Source organism: Suillus discolor, assembly GCF_016758755.1.
Source record: "Suillus discolor strain FC423 chromosome Unknown F5147scaffold_27, whole genome shotgun sequence".
Lineage (NCBI taxonomy): Eukaryota > Fungi > Basidiomycota > Agaricomycetes > Boletales > Suillaceae > Suillus > Suillus discolor.
Genome location: NW_024541274.1, coordinates 93,388 through 111,629, shown reverse-complemented (window position 1 = coordinate 111,629; position 18,242 = coordinate 93,388). Strand labels below are relative to the sequence as shown.

Here is an 18,242-nt window from a genome sequence, read left to right as displayed (position 1 = left end):
TTCGGTTTGACTAAATGATAGCAAGGCTTATTACATGTATCTGCATATTCTGTTCCACACATATTTTCATTACATATTACTTATCTGCTTTGTTTTCATTGCTACAGTTCTCGCCTACAGGTTCTGGATGCTCACACAGTAGGATAAAATCTCATGCTGTAGAGATACAACAATTGCTGGGCACTACACAAAGTAAATGACCAGCAATATAAAAATGTGTTGTGGTCGTGCACAGCCTAGTCTGCTATACTTGTAAGACAAGTGTGTTCGACCTGAGGGGCTTGCTGTTTGGTATTAGAATAATCAGTTATATGAAAAGGAAGATAGTCCGAAGCACGGGAAACAAAGTCCGAAGGTATAATTACGAGTCTGATGTCAAAAACGTCGGGTCCGATGTTTTCGGGTTAGCGTGTTTCGTCGGGGTTGTGTCGGGTTTGCATCAGGAATATAGCAAATGTTGGGGATAGCAAATGTTGGATGTTTCAGAGTGTTTCGGATAAAGAAAGGATGATATTTGTGGAATTCAGCTAAGAACTACTAAATATTGGATGACCTCCTCCTACTCGGAGGTAGAAAGGTAAGTAATAGGTAGGAGGTATGCAAAATATATAGTGTCTATGTAGAATTTCGGAGTGCTATAGGCGAAAGTAGTAGCACTGATTTTCGGGTCTGATGTCCTATGTAATAAGACATGATGTACTGCGGACATGTAATAATGTGTTCTACGATGTTAGTGATGTGAAAACAAGTAACTGCGCACCTAGTGGGGATAGATATGACAGGACAGAACATAGGGAGGAAAAGTGTGCGGGAAAATATTGGGTCCGATGCGGCCAAAATGTTGGGTTCGTCGGACTAGCGTTGGGTTTCGTTGGATTAGCATTGGATTAGTGGATTAGTGTCAGGTTTAGTGGATAAACATCGGATTGAGCGAGTAAGTGTCAGATAACATTGGAAGTGATTCGTGTGCAATGGGTGTTTGACATGCATGGGAAAATAGCTGAATATGAGCCTAGTGCGAGCTCAAGTGCTACAGCGGGATATGTTATTGCTGCACAGCTCTCCATGCTCGTGGTCGGGTTACATGTAGCACCATAGCATGTCTAGTGTGCGACCTCCCAGCAGTGAGAAAGGCCGCCCAGCTAGCAGGGCCAACAAGCCATTTTTATTGCACTGCCTGCCATTGCTGGCACAAGTCGACTTCCAGTAGAACAGATATTGAATCTGAGGATTGGGGACTTCAAGACAAGAGTGAAGTGCGCCAGTATGCCAAGCTCTGGAAGAACACCAGAACTTTGGCTGAGTGTAACAAGTTATTCATATCACATGGGGTGTGGTGGTCTACACTCTGGAGGTTATCTTACTGGGATCCCTTTCATCAAATTGTTGTCAACATTATGCATTGTCTACTGGAAGGCCTTGTGCACACTCATTTTCGTGAATTCTTGGGTCTCACAGCTGATTCTGCACATCGCAAGTCTGACACCATCTCTGCTTTTGATCATCCATCCTTCAACATTGATCTCAACAAACCTGAAACATTTACTGAGAAAGATGTTAGGGCTGTCAAGTCAATTCAGAGCCTCCTTACAGAAGCAGTTCCCTACCTCAAAGGAAATGACACCGAGCTTATTGAGCACCACATTTTTGAGTTAGAGAAGAAACTGATGTCAAAGAAGGTCGTATATCTTTGGTTCATGTCGGAAGGCTTGGGCATCAGGCCAGATGTCGCACACCCTGGCAAAAAGGTCTACAAAGCACACTGGGTTAATTGCTTATTGGCTGGGTAGATATTTTATTTATTGGTGTTCTTTTACCCTCTCAAATTGCACTTTGTAGCGTTGAACACAGCCTTTTATTCCTAGGCTGTCAAAATTGCACATTGCTACCTCAGAAGTCATGCGACGTATTGCTGATGTTATTCGGGACACTGATATGGTACCATTCCAACCTGCCTGTCAATGATAGAATTCTTACACTGCCTCCTTGCAGGTCAGCAAGAGTTGACTCTCCTCCACTCATACATCAAGGCTGCAAAGCTCAAATACTGGCTGAACTGACCTTCTTGTCCTCCTGTGTTTAGGGAGGTGAAGTTGCTATTTGACAGATTCGTGTCTCTCCCAATCAATGCGACTCCTAGTGATGTATCTGAATGTCGCCCAACATCACTCAGACCAAAAGGTGTGATTCCAGAAGACCTCTCTCAGCTCATTAAAGTTCAGTGGGCAGTCTTACATGCTCGCATACTCCACAATGACTCAACCTACACTTGCAACTCTACCCATGCAGGCAACAGCCTAATTCTCTATTATCCTGGCAGTGTCAAGAGCATGCAACCAACACCAGGTATTATCAAGTTTATTTTTGAGACTCAGCAAGGAGTAGCTTTTGCCATGCAATGTCACCTTCCCCTGCACTCTTACCCAGATTCTTTCCGCCACTATCCTCACTTCCCAGCTCATTTATATTCATCAGTGCTCTCTGACCATCTTGAAATTGTCATGCCTGAGTGGGTTGTATCTCATTTCGTGCAGTGGAACTTCTCTGTGCAGCATATTGTTGCAGGTGTCTTTGTGCCGGGTGTGTCCTCCCCTCTTTGACATGTTATAACAATGGTCTGTCTCACAATGAATAGGATTGAGTTGCATCATTTGCAAACATTCCGAAACTTTGTTATGTAGTCATTCACCATATGAGATGGTGTAGGACTTGGAGTCCTTGTGGCCTCATAGAGGTCTATTTTCCGATGCATGTTGAAATGCTAATCATTGCCCAAATCATTCCCTATCATATCCGACTCAATATGCACCAAACCCGAAAAACATTGGACATCAGGTATCAGACATCAGGTTTCGCATCTGCCTATCGGATATTGCGCACACTCATCCTACCTATGTCCAGTCTCATTGCGCTAGCCCCACTAGGTGCGTAGTTACTTGTTTTCACATCCCTAACATTGTCAACCGCATTATTACATGTATTCCCATAGTCCGCAGTACATCATGTCTTATTACATAGGACATCGGACCCAAAATATTGCGCTACTACTCTCGCCTATAGGGTTCCAGATTTCTATGTATCTACATAAATATTGGACTCCTGTTAAGACCATGCACAAAGGGTAGGACTGATTCCGAAGGGCTTGGCTTCAGCTCGTGCGCTGCGCCCCTTACCCGAGTATGTGCCCTTGATTGCAGATGACATCCGGAGGAAGTCCAAGGAAGTCCTGTAGGACTTCCGAAGGAGCGTGGGAAAGTCTGGAAGGACTGTCCGGATCCGGATGAGTGCGAGAAACTTCCGGAGGGGTGCGGAAAAGTTCTGGAGGAACTTCCGGAAATTACTATGAGGTTTTGTCCTGGTACAGATATGTGTAATGGCTACTCAGGATGAATCCTGAGTAGAATGGAGACAGAGGAAAGGCTGCAGGGACAATGTCCGAAGCAGAATCGGTCTGGAGGACCACGGGAAAGTTCTGGAGGAACTTCTGGAAACTCAGAGGAATGGAGGATCGGAGGAGTGGAGCTCTGGCCTAGGGAATTCCTCCCTAGGCCTGAGATAGATATTGACTAAGTCGGAGGACTAGAACTAGTATGAGGACTTAGTGTGAGGTCTAGTGCGAGGACTAATATGTGTAATATTCAGACTAAGGAAATACAGGAGTTTCTACAGGGTTTATATACTATGGAGGACATAATGGAGAATCAGTCAGTGCAGTCTGAAGCTATGTGAGGCTGTGGACGGAGGATGTAGAAAAGTCAAACACTAGTCTATCAGAAAATAGTACATTAAGACGGAAATGAGAACATAGGAAAATAAAGGCGGAAATGAAATGAGGTACGGAAAATGAGTATAGACTAACTCGAGAAGGAACATACAAAGGGAAGAGGCACGGAAGATAGACACGGGTCGGATCCGGATGTCCAGAGATGTTTGGATATGAGGGAGTGATTGGTCCGGGTCCGGAAACAGGTAATTACCATAAGGGGATGAGCGCTGATTTAAGGTTTGGGTTCGGATATGAAGCATAGGTCGGATCTGGAGATCCTGAGAAGTGGATATGAAATCAGGTGTCCGGATATCAGATCTGGATGTGTGGATATGCAAAGGTACAGGGATTCGGGTGTATAGACATCTGAACAGATAAAGAACATGGACAGGGGATCCGGAGGTCCGGATGAGGCGTGGGAACATTGTTGGATGTAGGTCCGGAATATGGGATATGACAACTCCCCATAGCATCATCATCATCTGAGTAGAGGAGAATCATCTCCAATGCTTAGGGGTCAAACCCAATATTTCATAGTTCTTAGTTGACATTGCGAATATCATTGTTCTTTCACCATCCATATCCGTCATTGTTATTATTGCGCACACCGCTCGCTTTCCTGACACTCACTATCATGTTACTATCAGTTTCTGATACACTGAACCCAAACCTGATAACCTGAAAAACATCGGACCTGACACTTTTGCATTGGACATCGTAATTATACCTTCGGACATTGTTTCCCGCACTCAGATTATTGACCTCACATCACTCACCGACCCCCAAAACTATTACCAGACTGCAGACCCCTGGGTCGAACGCACTTGTCCCGCAAGTATAGCAGATAGGCAGTGCAAGACCACAACATAAAGATATCATTTTGGAGCCATCTTTGTATAGCCCTACTCTGTGTTGTATACCTACAACGGAACAATACCCTTTGGAATAACCCTACTCTATAATGTAACTTGATGTTCAATTGTAAGTTTAGGAGCTTTGAATAAAGCAATGTAAAGTCGACCTGCATAGCAGCATCTTGAATGAGCTTCTGCTCATTCAATTAAGAGTTAGTACTGTTGTGTGCCCGCAGTGCAATGGCACTTCGGTAAGCATGCCCTTGATTAGCAAATATTGTAATTTACTTACGTGCTTCAGGTTCAGTTCGGCCCTGTCATCTACATCCAACGTGCGGTTCATCCTGTAAGTGCCGACCATCATTACTTCCATGTACTAACTACTTTGACATGACCTGTAGTTTTATCTATTGAGGAACACATGTGAAGCATCGTGCCTGCTTGATGTGGAGGCATCTAACTAGGTACATCCATCTTGGATAATGACACTGAGAACTAACAATAGAAAACTAGCATAAATATTTGAACCCAACAACCAGTGATTGCTACTCCGGTCTCAAGACTTCTCCCTCGCATCCAGCTACATATGCGCCAGGTGCTATCACTCATTGTTTTTGGCATCAGGAGGACACGCCTGGTAACAGAGATGAGATGCGAGCCTCACCAGATGTCCTTACTCCAGGTTCATCATTGCCTGCAGTCTACTCCGATATCTGCTTTGTGCTCACTTTTCAAATCAATCATTCTTGGTGTACCTTAACCATCCATGGCTTGTGAATTTGCATGATTGGTACTGCAAGTGCATTGCGACCAACTTATAGCAATGCCCAGTGAACACACTGAGCTTTTCCCTTACTTTGAGGGTTATTGTGGCACCCCCATCTCGGCATTAGCACCGTCGCAGCAAGGTGGTGCTGTCCATAACATTGCATATTGTTGTTGTCCAGTCTCAGGTAAGCCTTTGAAAAAACCTTGAACATGGTTAATACAAGTACTAATTCTATTGTAGCTGTGAATATGTGTCAATAATGCATAACCCACTATCTCCACAGGCAGCCCACCCCTCCTGTTGATGAGTTTGCAAGTCTGTCGTTGACAGAACAGAAAGCACTGTGTTTGCTTGCTGATGGCAAAGGTATCCGCATGTCATCTGACGAATGGCAACATCGAAGCTGGTGTTCGTAAGTTTTACTTTTTTCTGTTCCTTCAGTTAACACTCATGATGGTCAATGTTACAGGGATCTGTAACACCTACTAGAGCCCCAGCTCTCCCTACGCCTGCCCCCGCTCTGCTAGACTCCCCGCGCGGCGGTGCGCCGCCCGCGCCCAGAAAGACAGTGGTCTGGACCGCTATGACCCCGCCTGGCGCTATGACCCCGCCCCTGGCCTAGAAGGCCTTGTACCTGTTCTATGGAGGCTGTACGCCTCATGGACACCCTAGATCAGCGCATGTATACCACATGTCGCTTCATGAAGATCCGGAGCGCGCTTGGCGCTTCCTGTACCTGCCTGTACCTATGCGCAGCTGCCCTTGGCGCAGCATGCTTGATCAGAGGTTAAGCCTCATGTACTTATCTACACCTCATGTCTGGTTATCATAGATTCACGATATACTATTGATTACAGACTGAGCTAGAATACTTGTAGTACTTCCCTATAAGTAGACACAGATTATTGTACTTAGACTTTACTTTAATCTACTAGGTTCATCCCCAGAACTTGCTCATCTAAGCTTAACTGCTTCCTTGTGTGAGACCGCACTTCTAAGTCGCCCCCATACGACTTAGCACGTATCCGCTAGCCCTGCATCTCGACGAGCGCCGTCTTACCGAGATCGCCGGAGGAATCCTTGACGTTCCGTCAAGGCCAGACCACGCTCAGCTTCAGTAGACTCACTCGAGTCGTCGCTGAGAAGACCTATCCTAGTTCGCACACGCCGACCTACAGTCGACGTAACAGTCAATAGATTTCACGGATGTGTCTCACTTTGTCCACCCGGAGACTGCAATGGATAGCAAGGCTGCTGCTCGTGGATCTATGGTCTACCTTGTTGACAAGCACATTGACATGTTACCCACACTTCTTGGCACGAACCTGTGCTCCCTTCAGACCGCATGTTGAGCAATTAGTGTTCTCAGTTTTTCTATGTTGGGCTTATCTAACTGATTTTGTAATAGGAAATGACTGAAAATACTGAAATAGTAGACCTTAAGAAAATTTTATGAAATCTGTTATCACATCCAAAGCTGCATTTGAGTATGGAGAGGCGCAACTCCAAAAAGATGACTCATAAGTGAGACATCTCTCAACCTATTTTCCTATAACGCTAATGACTCAACTGCAGAAAAATAAATGATAAGCGCATTCGACTGTTGAACTCCCTTGCGCAGCAACTGAAAGCCAAACTGATAGCAGCTGGCATGCTCAACCTCGCATTGCCTGAGGTCAAAATTCACCTCGATAGCTCCAAGTCATCCGATCTGGTAGGTGTGGAACAAAAGGCGTTATATGAGACAAACTCTCTGGTTGAAGAATTCATGTTGCTGGCCAATACCAGCATAGCAAGAAAGACTTGAGAATATTTCCTGCAAACATCAGTACTGAGGTATGCTTCTCTTGTCTGCTACATGTATTTTCTCAGCCTTTCACAGACGGCATCTACCATAACTTGACATCTTCAGCTCGGGTGCACTAGCAGAATCCCTCGATAAATGCTTGGTACATTGTTTGTGCGATCCTGCTGATCATTCCACTGCCTCAGGATCCAACAGAACCCGCTTTCAACACATTAGTGCGCATCATGGCGACAAGGTGCATGCTGTTTGTGGAATACTCCAGCTCCAGCAGTATCTCACAAGATACATTTGGACATTACAGTCTTGCAGGGCCAATTTTACCAGTCCTATTTGTCGCTACATGGGTACATGGCCTGTACAACACTTGACAGAATCCCTTGTATTACATTTACATTTCTCAGATGTCCTTGTGTGCCATCAGCTCGCTGCCGCCATTAATTATACACCACTACATCCATCTCTTCCCAAATGCACGTTGAGCGCATCATGGAAGTTGTTAACAGGCATCACTGGATGGCACAGATGGCAGGTCACGCTAGCATCAAGTTCTATGTTGAACTTGTGCTAAAAGGTCGAAATGAGAGGGAAAAGAAAGTGACCGAGGATGCCTTTGTCATTAGGACATTCCGGAATGGTCTTGGGGTGTACATATCTAAGTAAGTTCCCATTCATTGTTAGTCATTGAAGGCGTCCGGAACTGACTTACTGTTCCAGTGATGTTCAAGTGGGACACTCAGTTTGACGCAGAGAACTACACCATCAGTGTCCCTTTGTCCAATACTGGGCGACCGGATGTGACAATATCTGTTTTCGACAAGGTCATTGTGAGGATTGAGGTTGATAAAGATAAGAATACTCAGAGAGGGCAGGTTAAGATGACGCTTGTCAGTCCTGTAGATTCAAGGGCATTATAATATTAAATGTCTGAGTTGATAACCTCGCTTATTTGATGAATAGCTTGCATGTGAGTATTTCTGGTCTATTGCTATGATACTCACCCTATGTTATGTGGTGTAGATCCACCACTGTCCGGTGTAGGTTTACAACTCAGAGTGGTGCTATAGGCTCCAAACTGATATCTTTATGTTGTAGGTCATGCACTGCCTATCTGCTATACTTGTGAAACAAGTGCGTTCAACCCTAAAGGGGAAGCTAGTGCAGCAAAGGTCTAGAAATGGATGCAGAAGGTGCCACTTATTGGCCGATGCAGCGCGGGAAAGCGGCGGGTGCACACGCATAGTGCAGGAACATAGCAGCGGGTGAAAGCCGAAAGTGTGGGAATAAATGCGGCTGTGAAGCGGCCGATGCACGAGGGGTTCGGATGATAATAGAGATCAAGGACAATAGAAATAGATGTAGAGTGAGGCGATAATGGATACGATAAGAGCGATAAACGGATACTGATTGCCAATAGCTACCAACTGTAGGCTAATGGGAGTTGCTACTGGAAGGTCTGGAAAACAAGCTACTGAATGATATATCCTGCTAGTGCTTAAGTATTGTGCTAAGCGCTGTCACATGGAACCGAGCTGACGCACTACCGAGTTAGTTATGTAAAGCTATATGTAAATAAAGGTGGTGCGATGCGAAAATGGTCTGATATGTAAATATAATCATGAAATAACGTACCATTGGGTTGGTTTTGGACTACGGATGGTGTGGAATGTCGGCTGATGAAGCGCGAGAAAAGCGGCCGCTAAGTGCGGCTGTGCGGGCACACAGGAATCTTGTGGCCATCGTGGGAAAGTAGTGGCCACTATGTGCGACTCATGGGAAAGCTGCGCTTCATGTAGGAAAGTAATAGGGTGCTGAGGGATACCACAAAAATAGCCTCTATGAGGCTGTAAGGACTTCCAGTCCTACACCGGCTATAGGATGCAGCAATGGGGAAGCCATTGGGTGAGCCCTTCCAGAGGCACACACATTGGGTTTTTTTAATCTTGTTCTCGCTGGATGGTACTCGCATCAAAAACCTACGGTGTTTGGGAACCCATACTACATAACACCTTAACCACGTTAAGAGAACACACTATCTACATTCTTCATAATCTGGCGCAGACACTGTGTTTCAGATATGCTCTAAACCTAGGAGGCGCTCAATGTCATTCAGCTCCTGCCATAGTCAGACCAGTACATCACATTTATCTGCCACCATTAGAGCAAGGAGGCATTTGTCACGATGCGACATTAGGATGGCGGGGTGATGGGGGCACGGAGTGTGTGGCTGAGTCTGCATATGCTCTAGATTATCTTGCACAGTTTGATATGCATAGTTCCAAAGAGCCTAGTACATATTGTAGTTAATGCGCAACTATGACGGTCACGGACTTGCCATCACGGATGTCATTACTGCAAAACTTTTCCCTTGAGCTTGATCAGCCTGCTGCCCCTGACAGATGATGCTGTCAGTTCCTGTACATCTAGTGGACCATTCTGATGCACGATGTCGGCTTCAGCGATCTGATGTTTTAACATTAGGATATGCGCAATTCAGATGATATGTACTATGACTTACATTGTTTAAGTTGCCATTAACTTGCTGCACAGACGGCTTTGTCAATCCTCATGAGAATGCACGGACTATCGACAGCAACTTACATTGTTCATGTTCTAATTGGCTTCAGTCATAGTGTTTGATCAATGAGATGCTCAAAGTTGTATTCCTAACCCTAGATTATTCTGTGCCAGGCTCACACACTGTGAGAAGTTTGCTGGTCATTATAAATACTAGTAAATATGTCCCATTGCCCAGTGAATACCCACTGAATGCCCAACCAGTGCCCATATTATTGTATGCTTGCTAAGACTTCACATTTTTTATTCACATTTTGCCTTAGGCAAAATTTGAATTTCCCTGAGGTGAGAAAATGTTTGTCATTACATAATATTTTGCAGAAGATTTTTCTGCAGGCAAAATGTTGTATTTACTATTGGACAAAATTGTATTACAAAATGTCATATTTGTTACATCATTGTTCATATCAAAAAAATTCCAAGTATTTTATACATTCCCCGAGGCCCAAAATTTGTATCAAAATGTGTTATTTCGCTTTGTCATTGTACCACACGTCTAAATATGACATTCTTCCAGTGTCAAAATTGCAAGTGAAAATACCTAATTTGTCAACCACATTTCAATTCAAATCTTGCCTAGGGGAAACTTCGAAACTGCCGCTGTGTTAGTGCATAATGGCCAAACATCAGCAAACTATTAATTTTGTGACAGGTGTCACAGGTCTATGGAGGGAGCGACTGGACAATTAAATTAAATCAAATTTTTCATGAAAACTTTGCTCATGGCACAAAACATTTGGCTGTGTGACAAAAACATTTGCCATGCGCCGAAAAACTTTACTGGTATGACAACTTATTGGGTTTAATTTTATCTATACTAAGCTAATGGGCTGCGTGATATCTAGCATCGTTGCGAGCAACGTGTTCTTCTGTTTGAGCTTGACTCAAATATTCACTCTCAGTGGGTGTGCTCGGTGCTTGTTTTGGTGGTCGCACCTTTCACGTGTGCTTAGGATTAAGTCAATCCTTTTTCAGGCACCGTCCTCCTATGGTGGAGCTATGCTTACTTAGCAGGCGGTGCTGTGTTAGATTGAGCTTGCCCTCTTTCTTACCTTTTCCGTCACCTTGCTTGGTGAGCTCATTCTTAGTTTGTGTGAATACCTCTTTCTTACCTTTACTGTCACCTCGCTAGCTATATTATGACATCGTAGCGGTGCCAAGTGCCAGTCACAGTTGACTTGCAAAATCCACACTTTCTTTGTCTCACAGAGTGCACACACGAGAGAAGGAGTATAATGTGCACCATTTGTTTGATCCTGGATCAATCATCATATGACACACTACCGATCAAATGACCTTCACAGCTCACAGAATTCCCATGACCCCCATAACTTGCAAAGTTCTTATGAGCCTTGCAATTCTCAGAACTCCTATGACCACCGCACTCACCACAGCTCACAACCATCATCTTCCTCGTTTAATCCAGTGTCATGTGCGTCACACTCGCACTCCAATTCTCGTCTCTCCACCGTGTCTCAAGCCCACACAAATGAAGAGTCTGCCTGGGTTGATCATTAGCAACATACCCTTTGCACTCGATCCCCCACTTGAAGCCTGTCATCATTCGCTATGTTTGATGAGGAGCGGGAAGATAATGACAGAGACCGGGGGCGTGGCCAGCAGAGGTGACCAAGCCTAAAAAGTAAGATCACAGATACATTCCGGCCATCACACCACAGGACGCGATCAAGTTCTGTCAGAGCCTCAGAGTTCTGAGCTCACTGGCACCAAGTTAGGAGCCTGTCTTCTCTCCCCATGAGCAACACCAAATTAATAGGTATGTCTTACCTCATGCTTGTACGATCCACCTTAATTTGATTCTCACAGTGTGCGGATCCTTCTAGCGGATGGAGTAGCCAAGATCTGAGTCATCGAACTCAAGCTCTCCCGTGCGGAACATATTTCTCAACTTGGGAGTGACCAGGTATGCCTTATGTATCCAATCCAACCATTGGTAAAATCTTGTTTCACATGCCTTCCTGCAGCCACGCTGGAAAATAATGCCCTGGATCCTCTGTCAACTTGCAATGTCGTGTCCTCGCACTTGCTGGCTTCGGTAACCATAGATGGAGTAGAGGCTAGCCAAAGCGATAGGAGCTAGATATACTGAGATGTGCAGAGCCTAGGTGGTGTATCAATAGCTCACACCATAGAAGGAAGACTGTATCGCATCTCTCCTTCAACCACTGTTACTTGTAAATTAACAATGGCCCATGTTAATGCTGAACTACCTCTTCCATTCCAAACAATTGTGACAGCCTTTTCGCATCTTAAAGAAGCAGTGCATATTGCCCTACAAACACCACTCGGCGATGAAGCGTGATTGCAGGAGCAGATACAAGTCTGCCTGCAGTTACAGCAAAGCATCACACAGGTGCATAATCTGATTTTCAGAAGTAACCATGTAATGGAATTCTTGTTTGTCCTAGCACCATGCTATTATTCCACCCATGGATAGAGATATAATGGAGCAAAGTATTCAAGATATGATTGCTGACCTGGGGGCAGCTAAAACTGTGTCTTCAGATGTCCCTGATGTCGAACCAATGGCTCACACTTATGTTGTGCATGGGATTGGTTGAGGGCGTCCAAGAATGATGATAGACCCAGAGGTGCTTGCAGTGTCTTATCAGCTCCAAGGGCCCACGGAGCTTGGTGAGATATTTGGTGTTTCTGCTCGAACTGTCCGATGCAGGGCCCTAGAACAGAAGTTAGTGCAACCAGGGGAACCTGTTTATATCACATATGTCGATGAAGATGGTCAAGCTCATCGAGTGTACCAGTCATCAACTGGTTCACAGTCTACACTCTCAGACGAGGAGCTTGATGCTACTGTATTGCACATTCTTAATCTCTTTCCAACATTTGGTAGACGTATGATTGATGGGCACTTGCTGCACCTCAGGCAACATGTCCCCCGCAGCCATGTCCAAGCTTCTTATGCTCGTGTCAATGGACCCCCTGTGGCAGCATTTGGAGTGTGCCGTATCTCACGTAGGGTGTACAACGTTGCTGGATATAATTCCTTGGCACATCATGATGGCCAGCATGGTGAGTATAATATATATATATAGGGTGACCATACTGTGCCTATACTTATTTTAATTGCTTTCTAGGCCTGATCTGCTACAAAATTGTCATTCATGCCTTTATAGATGGTTTTGCTAGGTTTATCACTGGGATTCGAGCCAGCAACAATAATCATGCGGCAACTGTATTTGACTTGTTTCTTTCATTGATTGAAAACCATGATCTACCATCTCGAGTACGCGGTGATCATGGTGGCAATAATGTTCTTGTTGCTAGATATGTGGAGGAACAGCGAGGTCAAGACAGAGGGTCATATATCTGGGGGAGGTAAGACTCAAATTCATTTCACTCTGAATCAACGTAGTTCAACATTACTGCAGAAGTGTGCATATTATCCGCATCAAGTGGTTGTGGGTGGACTGGACCAGCATGGTCGGGTCCAAATGGAAGTCATTCTTCCAAGATCTTGAAGTGACTGGTGGACTCAATCCCGATAACACGGCCCATATTTGGCTCCTACATCACCTTTTCTTACCTTTGATTAACCACAAGGCGATACAATGGGCCAATGCATGGAACATGCATAAGATGGCCTTACCAGATGGACAGCAAAGTTGTTCACCCGCTGATCTTCGGTGGTTTAGCATTCTACAAAGTGGAGCACATGGATTTGATGCTGCAAGCTTTCAGCCGCCCGAAGAAGATCTTGATGTTGATGAAATTGATGAATATGGTATCAACTGGGAGGCATATGAAGATCAGCACATACAGGCACATCATACAGAGGGTAACCAGCCAGACCACCTAGGTCACAATCCCTTTGTTGCTCACTGACCTGATCATTTCAACATTGTCCCCTGTCCCCCCAGCATCTCACTATCTTACATCAGTATATTGTAAATATCCCCGACTCTACCATGACAGAGAGGAAGATACTTTGGATGGAGTCGATGCAAGTGTGCACACAGTTTGTTTCATAAATAGAACTTTTGTACTTCAAATGTTGAGGTGTATCTACTATGCTCATAATGTGCAATGAAACATTTAAAAATTATTTTTGCTTGAGTATATCCATCATAGCGGAGCTTGCGCACCAGTCCCTGACTCCTGATACCGGGCCACTCTGTATTGCTACCCATTGCTCTAGCGCCAGATGCAAGGAATCCTTCAAGTGATATGAGTGAAATTTCAGATAGTACATGACCAGACACACACCTGACCCTTGCATTCAGAGTCAATAGCATTAATTGCAATACTGGCTTGCAATGCATTGTAAGACTTTGATTGAGATCCATGTAAATGGGTGTATGCAGCATGGGAGCTTCTTCCTCAACATCTTCAATCCTGGATAAGATAAGCCTTATGGTCTCTAGCAATATACAATGTGGCTAACCTGTGACAGACCATGACCATATCCATGATCTGACTCAGTACTTTGACTGCGCCTACGCGAGGCCCATGAGGATCGCAAAGAGGTGAAGAGACATGGCTACCAGACAGTTTCAGATCAGAATCAAACTGGGGAACGGCAAGAAAGTCACTAATCATTGCCCCGAGTTTTCGCAAGTTGACGTAGTCATACGTCCCCCATTCCCTGACTATGTTCCTCATGCTGCTATCAGAAATTGAAGAGGTAGCGGATGCAGAGCAATCTGTCATAGGAGGTAATGAGTAAGTGCTGTCAATGCTAATGTCATTTTCTATGTCCTCATCCTGCTTGCGGCCCAAGCCCAACCCTAGTATATTTGATGTCGGTGTTCCAGTTACAATCCATTTACGCTCAATGCTTAGCTTACGAACGAAGTAATTTAATGTGGCAGCCAAGTTTCCTGAGGTATGAAGCCTCTTTCAGAGGATTTGAAGAAGAGGTAAGGCAGCTGGATTGCTGGGACAACAACAGTTTAGTATACGGCTGCCAGTAAATGGAGCACAAGTGCAGGGTTTAAGTTTATGCAAATGAGCAACTTTGTTGTTCACCAACTCCCTGCGAAAACCTGAATGTAATAAATAAGCACTGAAAAACATGAAGTATTGAAACGCACGACTATCCATCATAATAATGATCAACTTGCATATTTACAAATTAGCAATCCAGTGTCGGTGCAGATACAATGCTGCGTACATCATAATCAGATGCCAAAGCCTTTGAACTTGGGATTTTTATTGTCTGTTGGATGATAAGATATCTCAACGTGCTACGACGATGTTTCAGAATTTTGCTTTCCCATTGTCAAAGTGAATTAATGGGCATAACAAGTGTTGCTGTTGTTAGGTGCATTAATTTGAATTGATACCTCGTAAGATGTTCATCGCTCGACTGTCCTCTCAATGGACGTGGCATGGGCAATGAGGAGAGTTGGCGCGCACAGTTGTCGCCTTTCTGTGGGTAATCAAAGGATGAGTCCATGTCAGGTGAATGCTCTCCAAAGAGAGGTGATCCTGGCGAGCTGGTCAAGTTGGGGGAGAATAGTCCTATGGAAATGCTTGAAAGACTCGTTGGATTTGATGGTGTGCGCGTTCGACCGAGCACACTGGGACTGGAGGAGAAAGACAACTAATTGTGGTTAAGTTCAACGGGTGAATATACATAGAAGGAGTTGTGCACTTCTGAGTCACTAAGAGCAGGCTAAGATCCACTATCAATACTTTTGCATCTGCTGGCAGGCGCAGGGCGCTTTGACCAGCTTGAAGGGGGCTGTGTGTCCAGCGGGATTGTGTCAGTTATCATTGGTTTGGAGCATGCTTGCTGAACCGGTGATGGCGAACTGCCCTGTATCTTGGGCATCTATGAAAATGAGGAAGGTTAGAACTTAGCATAGTGAAGCAACATAAAAGCACACGATACATGCACCTCTGTAACTTAGAAAAAGACGCCCACAACCCCTCGGCCATGCGCAACACCATCAACCTCCAATAAAATGTCAGGCTCATTTTGGCAAGCACCACACTCATTCGAACTTTTGAAGATCATGAGGGGCACATAGGGGCAGTCGCAGTGTTCCCCAATAAGTGTCGACCTTGATGTGGCATAGCGTGTGGATGTTGATATTAGTACAGAGAATGTGAAGATGTTTAAGAAGAACTTGTCATGGTGTGAGTGGGACTTGACCTAGCCTAAACAAGGCTTGACGTGGTGGTGCAGAGTATAGAAAGTGGATCAAACTTGACAGGGTGAGGTTATGGCTTGATATGGTGAGACTGTGTCTGAAAACCAACATAGATGAATGAATCAGAGGTAATACAACAATACAGGACGCGCATGAGACAATGTTCAGAAGTTGTTTCAATTGAAAGTAAAGATATCGGAGACATAGGGTAAACATGTTCAAGCCCTGACATGAGCGAGCACCAAGGACTATACAGCCGTCAAGGTACAAATGGAAACTACTCGAGAATCTCTGCATTTCAACCTATATGAGCAACCGCTCACTGCATGCGTGCCAGTTCCATGGGAAGCATAGAGCATGTTTCAATCTTACCCGATGTAAGACCTATGGTCTTTGCAGCCTCATATAGGCCTTTTTGTGTCGTCCCTCTGGTTCTAATTGCAGTGCGTGCAACCTTTGGTATAGCACGCATGTCTTATATCGTCGGCCGATGGCCGCGGCTCCCGCGCGTGCTTCAGCTAGCGTCGGCTTCTCTTTGGATCCGTCGCACGTCCTCCAACCATCCTATCCATATCCTCTGCTGGTTCATTGGTGCGTATATTACTTAAATTCCCACTAGACTAACAACAATTCCCAAGCTATTCCAATTATATTTTCATTAAATGTGTCATGGACCCTATTTACATACATCTCGCTACCTACTCGGCTCCGAATATCGCTTATGTGCACATACATATATTGGATACTTAGAATTTTCATGTAACTACTCTCTCCCATCAGAATTTATCACCCGTTTACATGCAAAAGTTATAAGCCTTGACTAAAAGTCTAAAATCTTCGGTACTCTCTCACGCGTGCACTTCTATCAGCGGCAATTGTCTTGCATTCACGTATCTATAATATCCAATGCTCTCGGCACTCCTCATTGCCCGGCTCCGCCCTTGCACCTTCAGTACCTCTTCGCAACTCACCTTCAACTAAACCGCATGCTTTCGCATTTCGTCACATTGCGGCCGCTCGCGCTCGCATCGCATCGCATTTTATCGCATCTTATTGGCGCTTCATCTATGCATATATCACATCACATTCCCAACGGCTCGCTCACGCTCGCATCACGTCAGCTTCGGCTTTTGTGTTTTCTTTTAGTCTCAGTCACCCCTTATTAGTTTCTATGTTTCCCCTCACACTTTTACTTAGAGGAATCATTCTCAGTAGCAATCCCCTCGGGCCGAATCTATACTCGCGTCCAGAGGTCTATTTGAGTTTTTACCCCACTTCCCCCTTTCTCCCCATTTCACCCCTTCTCATCTAGCTATCATTCCTCACACACACCGAGAGCTGAGTGAAGTGCAGTTGATGGTTGTAGACGGAGAGACAGGGAGATATTATTGAACTTACCAGTGAACCAAGCACACAAGTCAGCCTTCATATCCTCATCAATCTTATCCATCATGGACTGATACAATTCGACGGCTTCTCCAAAACTACCTGCTCGAAAGAATGCGCAACACTGTTGTTGGTTCGCAGTTTACCACAAGGACTTGAGGTCCCAGCCAAAGAGCTGTGGAAAAGACATAGTAGAGCTCGAAAAAATATTCAATTAAGTCATATCAGCTCACCATGACAAATTCATTGTACGTCAAATGAATTGGTGATTTGTAAAAGAAAGTGCTAGCATTGACAAACAGCAGTGAAGCATTCAACAGCTTCATTATGGTGTGTGCCATCCAAGGCAATGTCTCCCAGTTGGACGCGTAGATGGGCCTGGTGTATGGAAGGCAATAATCAATGACCACACATGAACCTGGTGTGATTGAGCTTATCTCCACGATATGACAGGATCGACATTGGGACACGCAGCTAGCTCTCAGATGCGCAGCATTGCTTCTTGATGTTCATTTGCATTGAACAATGCAATGGCCTGAAAACTGCAATGAAGCACAGAGTATGTTGAAAAATATTACCTGCTTAATCAAGAAAAGGAAGTGGTCAGTCTTTAAATTTCGGTTCATGAACATGGATGCGAGGTCAAATGATATCCTCACAGCCAGAACCTGCTATTTTCCAGAGAGGGCAATATTAATGCCCTTGGAGATATGGCCTGCCAACAATGGCTGAATGCTGAAGCACGGACAGACTATGCCATCATCAACGTTAACTTTTGTAAGGATGTCATGATGGGTCGAGTCAGTCTCACCTGAATTGTGTCTTGAAATGCTTGGTTCCAGTCGCATTTGCGTGCCATAACAAATGCACAATTGGCATAGGTGGTGTGATTGTCAGCGTCAGCATCAATATCTGTATTCAGCATTTTTAGCAGTATGCCAGTCCCCAA

The 18,242-nt window shown here is 44.7% G+C and overlaps 4 protein-coding genes across 4 annotated transcripts; 3 read left to right on the top strand and 1 right to left on the bottom strand.

Moving 5' to 3' along the window:
* Positions 1-1,037: 1,037 nt before the first annotated feature.
* F5147DRAFT_524150 (uncharacterized protein) lies at positions 1,038-1,451 on the top strand (the record flags this gene model as incomplete). The annotated part of the gene is made up of 1 exon (XM_041429959.1): positions 1,038-1,451. A coding segment is annotated over one exon (414 nt), but the record flags the coding sequence as incomplete, so codon positions are not given.
* A 3,409-nt stretch (positions 1,452-4,860) lies between these two features.
* F5147DRAFT_652772 (uncharacterized protein) lies at positions 4,861-8,436 on the top strand (the record flags this gene model as incomplete). The annotated part of the gene is made up of 15 exons (XM_041433677.1): positions 4,861-4,871; positions 4,922-4,966; positions 5,160-5,302; positions 5,442-5,573; positions 5,630-5,639; positions 5,673-5,801; positions 6,965-7,103; positions 7,178-7,225; positions 7,382-7,431; positions 7,700-7,830; positions 7,911-8,080; positions 8,154-8,160; positions 8,214-8,230; positions 8,289-8,324; positions 8,353-8,436. 15 exons carry the CDS (start codon positions 4,861-4,863, stop codon positions 8,434-8,436), a joined length of 1,152 nt encoding a protein of 383 aa, XP_041292837.1.
* A 3,931-nt stretch (positions 8,437-12,367) lies between these two features.
* On the top strand, positions 12,368-13,634 carry F5147DRAFT_576953 (uncharacterized protein; the record flags this gene model as incomplete). The annotated part of the gene is made up of 2 exons (XM_041431362.1): positions 12,368-12,825; positions 13,181-13,634. 2 exons carry the CDS (start codon positions 12,368-12,370, stop codon positions 13,632-13,634), a joined length of 912 nt encoding a protein of 303 aa, XP_041292836.1.
* Positions 13,635-13,851: 217 nt separating this feature from the next.
* On the bottom strand, positions 13,852-14,855 carry F5147DRAFT_652770 (uncharacterized protein; the record flags this gene model as incomplete). Its single annotated transcript, XM_041433676.1, has 5 exons — positions 13,852-13,965; positions 14,016-14,078; positions 14,205-14,591; positions 14,766-14,794; positions 14,843-14,855. The coding sequence occupies 5 exons, from the start codon at positions 14,853-14,855 to the stop codon at positions 13,852-13,854; spliced, it is 606 nt and encodes a 201-aa protein (XP_041292835.1).
* Between the last annotated feature and the right edge of the window lie 3,387 nt (positions 14,856-18,242).